At 40.5% G+C, this 10,005-nt stretch overlaps 1 protein-coding gene across 1 annotated transcript; it reads right to left on the bottom strand.

The window, feature by feature from the left end:
- Positions 1–1,540: 1,540 nt before the first annotated feature.
- On the bottom strand, positions 1,541–7,749 carry LOC121402987. Its single transcript, XM_041590108.1, has 2 exons — positions 7,597–7,749; positions 1,541–3,979 (listed from the first exon to the last, which is right to left on the bottom strand). The coding sequence occupies exons 1-2, from the start codon at positions 7,621–7,623 to the stop codon at positions 2,261–2,263; spliced, it is 1,746 nt and encodes a 581-aa protein (XP_041446042.1). The 5' UTR covers positions 7,624–7,749; the 3' UTR covers positions 1,541–2,260.
- Positions 7,750–10,005: the final 2,256 nt, after the last annotated feature.

Raw genomic sequence — 10,005 nt, 5'->3', positions numbered from 1 at the left:
TCTACTGCACAGGGCATTCTTTAGCAGTAATAGAACCCTGGTGACGTGGTGTAATGTGATAATGTCATGGCTTTATGTTAAAGGCTACATGATGTTATGTTTATGTGTACAGACATTAGCATGTTAGTAGGGATGGGCGAATTTTTTCGCCTTGTTTCGCTGAAAATGCCCATAGACTTGTATTCGCTGAATTATGGCCATAGACTTGTATGGCGTTGTGCGTCAAAATAAAAAGACGCGCGTCAAAAAAAATTTGCTGCGTGACAATTTTTTTGACACCCATAGACTTTAATGGGCATCGGCGACATTTCGCCACCCGCGAATTTTTGACCAAACGAAACGAGTCAAATTTGCCCATCCCTACGTTAGTTACCAAAAATCTGAATCTGAAACATTATATATGGTAGCTCCTAATTATGGCTTGCATATGGTTTTTAGCCATGTATATATGTGTAAATTATCTTGCAAATGTAGTGCTGTTTTACACTCATTCCTCAGCATGAAAATATGTAAATACAAAAATTTATACTCTACATTGTCATTACTTTTATTCTATGGTTTTATAATATTGTTTATTTATTTAATTTTTAAATGCTATAAGAACTATTTATAATTTTTGCTATTTATGTACATAACCTGTGATTTTCCACATTTTTCACTTAATCTTTACATCTGTAACTGCATCATCTACATTGTAGAATTTTACTAGCAACTGACTTCTTTTCTTTATTCACATATAACACCAATGTGTGCAGAACGTCTGCATTTATGCAAGGCTAAATTAATCTAATTTAAATGACGCCTATCAACTTTGAATTATTTTAATCTGTACTGTAACCTTGCAGATGTTATTATTACTTAATACCAAAAAACCCTGTAGTGCTGCTATCATTTGTTCTCTCTCCAAAGTTCATAATAAAAAAAAAATTAATTACTTTAAATTTTTGCTTAAGCACTGAGAGAGGGAAAATTACTTGTAACCCCATAGGAAAGGTAAAAAAAAATGAAGCAAATGAAATCCTTATGCAGGTGACAGAGCTGTACTGATTGATGATTCATATTTCATAGGTTTAATTGGGATTTACATAATAATTTGTGTCTACATGACTAAGTAAAGATTATCATTTGAAAGATCTAGGACGCTTGTTTGCAAAACCCTAGGGGAACATACCAAGTTCCAAAGCTATCTGATCAGTGTGTTAAAAGAATCAAGCTTTTAGCAGTGGTTTGATCTCTCTTTGCGAGGTCAAAGGAGAGACATTAAGAGAAACTGTTATGCTAGGTAGCAGGGTTCTGTTACCTAGCATTTTCATTGCATCACTGCCTTGCCTTGTTCTGTTTTAAGTTCTAAAAAGAAACTCTTGCTAGAATAACATAGTGGCTTTCAGCATTACTGAAAGGGTAAACCTGGTCCTAATCCTCGGACCTGTAGCTACGAGTGCACTCGATTTGAACCTGCCACTCCAGGGGTCATCTATCACTGTCCATTCAGGCAAAACAGATATCTGGGAGCATGCACAGAACACAATCAGATGTAGTCTGTAAGCAAACTCCTTTATTATGGGCAAGGGTACAAACTCTTATAGGGAAAATTACGTCACTTCAAACAGGATACATCTGCACACAGAATACTTTGGTAAAAAACACTTTGGCAAAAATAAAGACTATTGTTAGTCTTATCGGTAACATATCTTGAAAACATATCTTGGCAGGTACATGGATGACGAACATCCCTGTTCCAAAACTAGCAGGGCATCAAGAGGAGAATGTCAAAAACAAAATACAGATCAACATTATGTGATTTAACCCATAACATGCCTATATGATAGTAGATATTGAGGCCCTGGATTAATGTGCTCACATCATGATTATAATGCTATAAGTGCCTATATGCACTAATGCTTCCTTCAATCCCCCTGTTAATCACATAAGTGATTATTACAAACGAGCATGCAAAAGTCTAAGTTGGGCATGTTGGGATCAGAAGTATTCTGGTGGGGTGGGAATCGATAGCATATTGATTGTAATGGTCCAACCAAAGATGGTGAATAGATGCAATTAAACAACACCCACATGGGGATAAAGAGCAAAAGGTAAGTCATAAACAATAGACTGCTCTCCTTGTCGTTGGATTGTCCATGATCCTCAGTTGACGACTCATCAGGGAGTATGTTCTTGTCATCTTCGAGCGGTGCTTGATTTGGGGAACCTTTGGTGTTGTCATCTGTGGTCGTCAGAGAGGAAAGGGTTGGTGCCAACTTCATTCGTGATACGTGCATCCAGTTGTCCCTATCGGAAGTAAGGACAGCCGTCCGTGTAATAGCGATGACAGTGGTAGGTGGACCAAATGGAAATCCCCTTTTCGAGAACGACTTATGTGTCGGATCACAACAAGATCGCCTGGCCTGAAAGGATGGGTTGGTTCCTGTGGAGGTAAAGGAAAAGACAAAGATACATCACCATAGATGCCATTCAAACAGGTGATAAGATTTCTTACATATTCTTCTTGAATTAAATTTAAATCTCCTGGCATAATAACTAACGGTCCTTTCACCCATGGTGTGGGAAACGGTCGACCCATAACTATTGCAAACGGTGATAATTTAGTAGTGGTATTAGGGGTCAAGTATGCAAGTATGGCAGGAAGAAATGACTTCCAATGTTTCCATGTTGCATGAGTAGCTTTACGAAGTTTATCCTTAATTGTCCTATTCATCCTTTCTACAATGCCCAAACTCTGAGGATGGTATGGGACATGAAATTTCCAAGTAACTTGTAACCATTTTATAAGCTCTTGGAGTACTTTACTGACAAATGCTGGGCCATTATCTGAATTAATCTGCTGTGGACAACCGTATCGAGGAACAATCTCGGAGGCTAAAATTCTTGCAACTGTACGAGCATCCTCTCGTTTAGTAGGAAAAACCTCAACCCAGTGGGAAAAATGGTCTGTAAAAACAAGCAAATATTCTTGAATAGTCCCAGTTTTAGGTATGTGTGTGAAATCGACCTGCCAATGTGAGAAAGGGGCTACTGGAGGTGGTAGGTGTTGGTGTTTTGTTACAGTACCCCCAGAATTTCCCCTAATACAGGTGATGCAAGTTTTGACAAAATTCTCACAGTGTCGGCGTAAGTTGTTGGCTATAAAGTTTTGTTGGAGCCATGTGAGAGTATTTTTAATACTCTTGTGTCCAATGCCATGTGCTTGAGAAATGAGTAAGGGTAGGCTAGCTTCTGGAATACCTACTTTGCCTTGAAATGAATATAAGCCAGCTTGGTCTAAGGTGAGCCCTTGTTTAGACCAAAAAGCAAGGTCCTCCTGTGTGGCAAATGTTTGTAAATGCTGTAATATTTGGTCCTGAGGACACTGTGGAGGTATTAAAAGAAAAGTAGGCACAGAGGTGAAAAGAGTGGCAGTCTGTTTGGCCACTTGGTCTGCTAAAGCATTTCGCAATGAAATGTCATCTGTCTTGTGTGTGTGTGCCCGACAATGTATGATGGCAAAGTCAGATGGTAATTGTATGGCCTTGAGTAATTTCTCAATAAGATGTGTATGTGCAATAGGCTTACCCTCCGTGGTTTGATACCCTCTCTGTTGCCAAATTTTGCCAAAATCATGTACTACCCCAAAAGCGTACCTACTGTCTGTGAAGATATGAACAGGTTTTCCTGAAAACAAAACACATGCTCTGGTTAATGCAATGAGTTCGGCAGCTTGTGCGGAGTTAACTGAAATGGGTTCTTCCTCCAGTACAATATTTGGCAATTGGACAACGGCATATGCCGCACGATATACAGTGGGGTGACCTATTGTTACAGATTGTGACACTTCCACAGCCATAGCACTAGCTGCTAAGGCTCTGAGACACGCCGGCATCCCCTGTACCGGAACAGGCATTACTTTGGAAAAATAGGCCACAGGACGAAAACTTCCTCCATACTCTTGTGCGCAGACTGCCGTCATGGTTTTACAGGTGTCCTTAACATACAAATGAAAAGATTTACAATAATTAGGCAATCCCAAAGCAGGAGCTTTGACAAGACATGCAATCAATGAATGAAAAACATTGGTCATTTCAGGTGTCCATTCAATATGTAACGGTGCTGACTGCTTAGGACATTGCCGTAGGATATTATCAAAATATGAACAATCAGGTATCCATTGGCGGCAGTAATTGACCATGCCTAAAAAGGAAAACATTTCTTTATGTGTAACAGGTTTTTTTTTTTCTTGGCAATGGCCTCCACTCTTTTTTGGACTCAATTGTCTCTGACCATGAGAGAGAACAAAACCCAAGTATTCCACTGACTCAGCCCCCATCTGAGTTTTATGTTTGGATACTTTATGGCCCTCTTTGGCTAAGTGTTGTAACAAGCTAACAGTATCATGGTATTTAGCTTCCTGATTGGGACTGCACAACAGTAGGTCATCGACGTACTGAAGCAGGACGGAACCATGGCTAGGAGCCCACGATTTAAGGGTTTGCTGGAGCACCAGGGAGTAAGCCGTTGGTGAATCCACTAGGCCCATGGGGAGGCGTGTCCATGCAAATTGGGCGCCTTCAAAAGTAAAAGCCAATAGTAACTGTGTCTCAGGGTCCACTGGGACCGAAAAAATGCTCACGCCAACGCACTGTAAACAGTAGCATCACAAGGAATGGATGTAAGTAGAACTGTCACATCTGGAACAATAGGTGCAATGGGTATAATTAAAGCATTAATAGCCCGTAAATCCTGTACAAATCGGTACTGGTTATCTTTCTTGGGAACTGGATTAATGGGAGTGTTGTAAGGTGAAACTGTGGGCACAAGCACGCCCTGCTGCAAAAAGGATTCAATGAAAGGCCTGATGCCATCTATTTTCTCTTGTGACAACGGGTACTGTACTGATAATGTAGGTGTTTCAAAAGTAGGAGTGATTACCCCATTAATCCCGACTGAAGGTGAAGATCCCTGCACGTCCCCATCATACATATCCACACGTATGCAAGAGGTCGCGGCGCCTGTATCCACTAAAAAAAGTAAGTCGACACCCGCAACGGTCAAGCACAAATAAGGATCTGCAGATGCAGAGATAGAAACAACAGGGAAAACTGGGGTACAACCTTCAGGGCAGCCCTATGCTGAACTTAGCCAGTTTACAGTATGTCTGGGGCCAGTAGGCTGAGTAGCTTGGGCAACATTTGGTGCAAGATTTACTAATTGAGGCATGTTTTGAGGTGTTTGTTGATTGCGTTGCCGAGGGGGATATGGGCATTCATTACGCCAGTGTCCTTCCTTGAGGCAATTAAAACATTGATTTCTATTGTAATTAGTATTATTAGACCAGTTTGAGTTTCTTCCTCTGTTCCAGCCTCTACCCCTCCCTCCCCCTCTGTTTGTGTTGTAATTAGGAGTCCACTGGTTATTCCAGAGAAGCATCACAAGGATATGAAGGGGGGGCTGCGGGGGGGGGAAACGGCTGGAGAACTCTTCTCATTGTATGTGTCGGTAACCTTTTTTTTTTTCTCTCGCTTCACTAAATCATAACAACTCGCAGCTTCCTTTTCAATAACCTTTTTGTAAAAATCTGTTGCTGTGAGCGTGGGCCATTCAGAAATTAACTGTTTTGTGGCTACGCTACATTGGTGCATCATATTCCCCAAACATGTCTGTACTTTTAACTGGGACATATTGCCATCTGAAGAAAGAGAAGCATCTTCCTTCCAGACTTTAAAAAAAATCTTTTTACAAAATCACTGGGTAATTCGTTTTGTCTTTGTTTACATGCAAGAACGATAGACATAGACTGTCTATCCGTCCACAAACTTTTCATTTCTGTTTCTATTTCCTGCCACATTTGATTTAACCCTGCAGTGGTGTTTAACGGATACTGTGTAGTGTTCATAAAGGCTGTGTCTATGGGGGTACTAATAGTTGGAACTCTGGCCCAATTCCATCCCGATTCCAGATCATAACCCAATATGCCGTCTATAATAAGGCGCATGTCATTTTGATGAAAACATTGTCCTTGGCACATTCTTTTCAAATACGTAAGACATGCTCCTGGGTTTTTCCTGGGATCAGGAGAGTGAGACAGAATGTTTTGCAACTCACTGGCACTCAAAGGTTTCATAATCAATTGGGTTTCATAATCAATTGGTCACCCACTGTGAGAAAAGGATACTGTTTCTTTGCTTTTGAATCAGTGCGTCTACAGATTAATTTATTGGTGGTTGGACTGTATGAAACAACCTCATAATGGCATGAATAAGGTGACTTGTCTATTGTTAGGTCAGTAGCATCGATCTCTATATCGGAGGAGCTGTCTCCTTCTAAAGAATGAGCACTCAAAGCGCTCACGCCAGCTACTTTAACCTCACTATCAGTAGGTAGTGTATCATCCCTAGCCTGAGGTACAGAGACTGAGGCTTGAGACTGTGAAGGGTGAGCGGATCTCTGCAGAGGGGGCTGAGGCAGCATTGGTATACGCTGCACTAGCTACAGCTATGCAGACATTATCATCAGAATTAACTGTATTTATATTGGGATATATTGCAGTGTAAGGTGGTGCAGGAGTAGAAGGGGACATAAAGGAGGTGGTGAAAATGGGACCCTCAGATCGCTTTGGTAAAGTCTGAGATGGACTCCACCCTGGGACAATCTTAAACCAATTCTCAGCACCAGGTTTCATATAAGTATAGTCCCAATCTGTATCACCCCCCTTTTTGGAGGCACATTTGAACGACCATTTCCATATGGTATTGGTCCTTTGCACCATCCCGGGGAAAAGGATCATCTAATCCTATAGCTTCTCCCCAACCGGCAATATTGTCTACCCAAGGATCAACAAAAAAAAAACCCTGTAGGACTACAGCGATACACATATTATTTACAGGTTTCCCCCTGTACAGGCTTAGGCAAACTTTTAGAATTCTTTGAACCCATTTTCCACACCTAGGATGAAAAACCAGCCATCAAATATATGCAATTCAGGAACACAATATAAGGCTGTTTGAGAGCAAGGTCCCAACAATACCTAACAATTATGTTCCGAGAACTAATGTCTTAATGCGTATTTAATAACCAGAATGATAGCAAACAGATAAGAAGATAAAGCAAGAACTGGAGGGGCTGTTTGAGATCAAGGTCTCGAAAATACCCACAACGGCTCTGCGATCAACTCTTAATATCTTCACTGTCTGTTTTTTCTTTTTCAAAACATTTAAAAACAATGGTAAAACATTATACATTCAACAACACAAGACTTTTGACAACACAGGACTTTTAACAACCCAGGACTTTTGCATGAGGGGACAAGATAGTCAGTAAAGAATGACCCCTAGTGACTAAAACCTGCCCTATTCTCCTCTAGGGCTCTAATAAACCTGGAGTCTTTTCCTTCAGACTCCTAAAACTGTCTCTACCTTGAGACTATATAACCTGTCTCTACCTTGAGACTATTTAACCTGTCTCTACCTTGAGACTATTTAACCTGTCTCTACCTTGAGACTATTTAAGCTACAACCAAAATACCCTAAAATAACCTAAATCGGCATTTAGGAAAAACTGGAAGGCAAGGAAAAAATCGTCTATAAAGACAGACGTTTTACTTACCAACCAGAGTTCCTGAGCCGATCCCATCCTCGTCGCCAAACTGAAAGGGTAAACCTGGTCCTAATCCTCGGACCTGTAGCTACGAGTGCACTCGATTTGAACCTGCCACTCCAGGGGTCATCTATCACTGTCCATTCAGGCAAAACAGATATCTGGGAGCATGCACAGAACACAATCAGATGTAGTCTGTAAGCAAACTCCTTTATTATGGGCAAGGGTACAAACTCTTATAGGGAAAATTACGTCACTTCAAACAGGATACATCTGCACACAGAATACTTTGGTAAAAAACACTTTGGCAAAAATAAAGACTATTGTTAGTCTTATCGGTAACATATCTTGAAAACATATCTTTGCAGGTACATGGATGACGAACATCCCTGTTCCAAAACTAGCAGGGCATCAAGAGGAGAATGTCAAAAACAAAATACAGATCAACATTATGTGATTTAACCCATAACATGCCTATATGATAGTAGATATTGAGGCCCTGGATTAATGTGCTCACATCATGATTATAATGCTATAAGTGCCTATATGCACTAATGCTTCCTTCAATTACTATTCAGTATTTCTGTTCTGCAATTCACCTTTTGTAAATTATTTCCCTTTGGACTAATAATTTCAGCAATATAGTATGACTTATTCTTCTATAATTTCCAATGACTTTTATGTTTCTTCAGTAGTATGATGCAGTGTAATGTGTAGTTATCAGCTATAAACAGTGCTTCAAATCTAGAGGAGTGTGAAGCAACTTTGCAAGTTTTGAAATTCAGATAGTTTGGTGATTCATGGAAGAGAAAATTTGAGGATTCATCACATGGTTTAAGTTATTTACAACTGTACATTATATACTGTCTAGGACAAATATAGATCACTTAATCACTTACAGAAAAAGAGATAGCATTATTTATTGACTAATAGAAACATTTAAATGTAAATGTTTTCTGAAGTCTGCTTTTTGTAGCTGGATATCTTCTGTTTATATAAATATATGTAGGGCCCTATAGAGTTAATCTTTTCACCATTTCCTTGGGTTATTGGGTAGAATCCTTGTTACAAAATAACCTTTACAGTGATAGGCTGAGAGATTTGATGACACTGCTCTGACACACTCCTATATAGTGTGTGCAGGGAGTGGCCACTTCCTCTTTTGCCTCTGGATGCTGATCCAGCTGGGTGTGCTCAGAGGGGCTGAGTACAGAAGGCCCAGAAGAAGGCATGTGTCCAAGTCGGGGACCAGGAAACCCCATGAATGAGGAACAGATATACTAGGGCAGTCTCTCTAGGAGAAAAAGGCAGATAAGATAGAGAGAAAGAGCAGCTAAGCTCCAACAAGGATTTGCAGAAAGGGAGTAGCTTCCCAGAGGCTCTGTGTGTTGCCTCTAGTCAGGGATCTCAGTGAAGAGGGACTGTAGGGTAGAAGCTGCTTTCCTGACAACTTCCAGGATGGAAAGGTTGTACTGCAATTGTCTGTGTACTCTGTGTGAGCCTGCCTTTGGTCTGTGTGAACTCTCAATATGCTGTTTTCCTCAACTCCTGCGTGAGTACTGAAACCTGTGGTCATTTGACCTTTTTGGCATAATAAACCGTTACTGATTGTTAAGAACCTCCTGGCGCCCAAGTTGTTTTTGTGTGCACAGTAGCCTGGGGGGATGTAGTTGCACAACACCATAGAGGGAACACTTCCACTTAGCGAAGGCCCTGCCCTGGGTGTAAGTCGCGTGTAACCCATGCTCTAGTGTTCTAGCTGGTGAATTAACCCTGAGTGGCCCACATAGGTGTTACATATAGAAGAGGCCCAATTTTTGGATTACTCATAATGGCATTATTAGTGATGGGCGAATTTATTCGCCAGGCGCGAATTCGCGGCGAATTTGCGCGATTCGCGGCAGGCGAATAAAAATTCGCCGGCGTCAAAATTTTTTTTTCGAAAAAACAGACGCCGGCGTCAAAAACGGGCGCCGGCATCGAAAAACGGGCGCCGGCGTCAAAAACGAGACGCCGGCACCGTTTTGCGAATTTTTCGGCGCAAATTCGCCCATCACTAGGCATTATCAGTTTCTCATGATCTTAGAAAGAATTATATTTTCTATTAAACAAAGCAGTAGGGTAAGGTGTTGTTTTAATTGATACCTTAGAAAAAAAGACTGAAAAATTGCTTGCTGCCAGGTAAATTATGTTGATGGCTTCTGAGGTATCTATCATTCTTTAAAAAAAATTCTGCACAGGAAAGTCTGAAAGAATGGAGTGAGAAGGTAAGAGCAGAAGGAAAATTGGGAATAGAATGGGTAGAGAGACAGTGGAAAAAAAGATGGTGAGAGATGAGAAAGAAATGTTGAGATTATAGTAAAAAAATAAATATATAATATATAAAATGATATAATATGTAAATATAAATATATATGA

This window comes from Xenopus laevis, chromosome 4L (assembly GCF_017654675.1).
Source record: "Xenopus laevis strain J_2021 chromosome 4L, Xenopus_laevis_v10.1, whole genome shotgun sequence".
NCBI lineage: Eukaryota > Metazoa > Chordata > Amphibia > Anura > Pipidae > Xenopus > Xenopus laevis.
The sequence above is the reverse complement of the archived record's forward strand: the minus strand, read 5'-3'. Positions and strand labels throughout refer to the sequence as shown.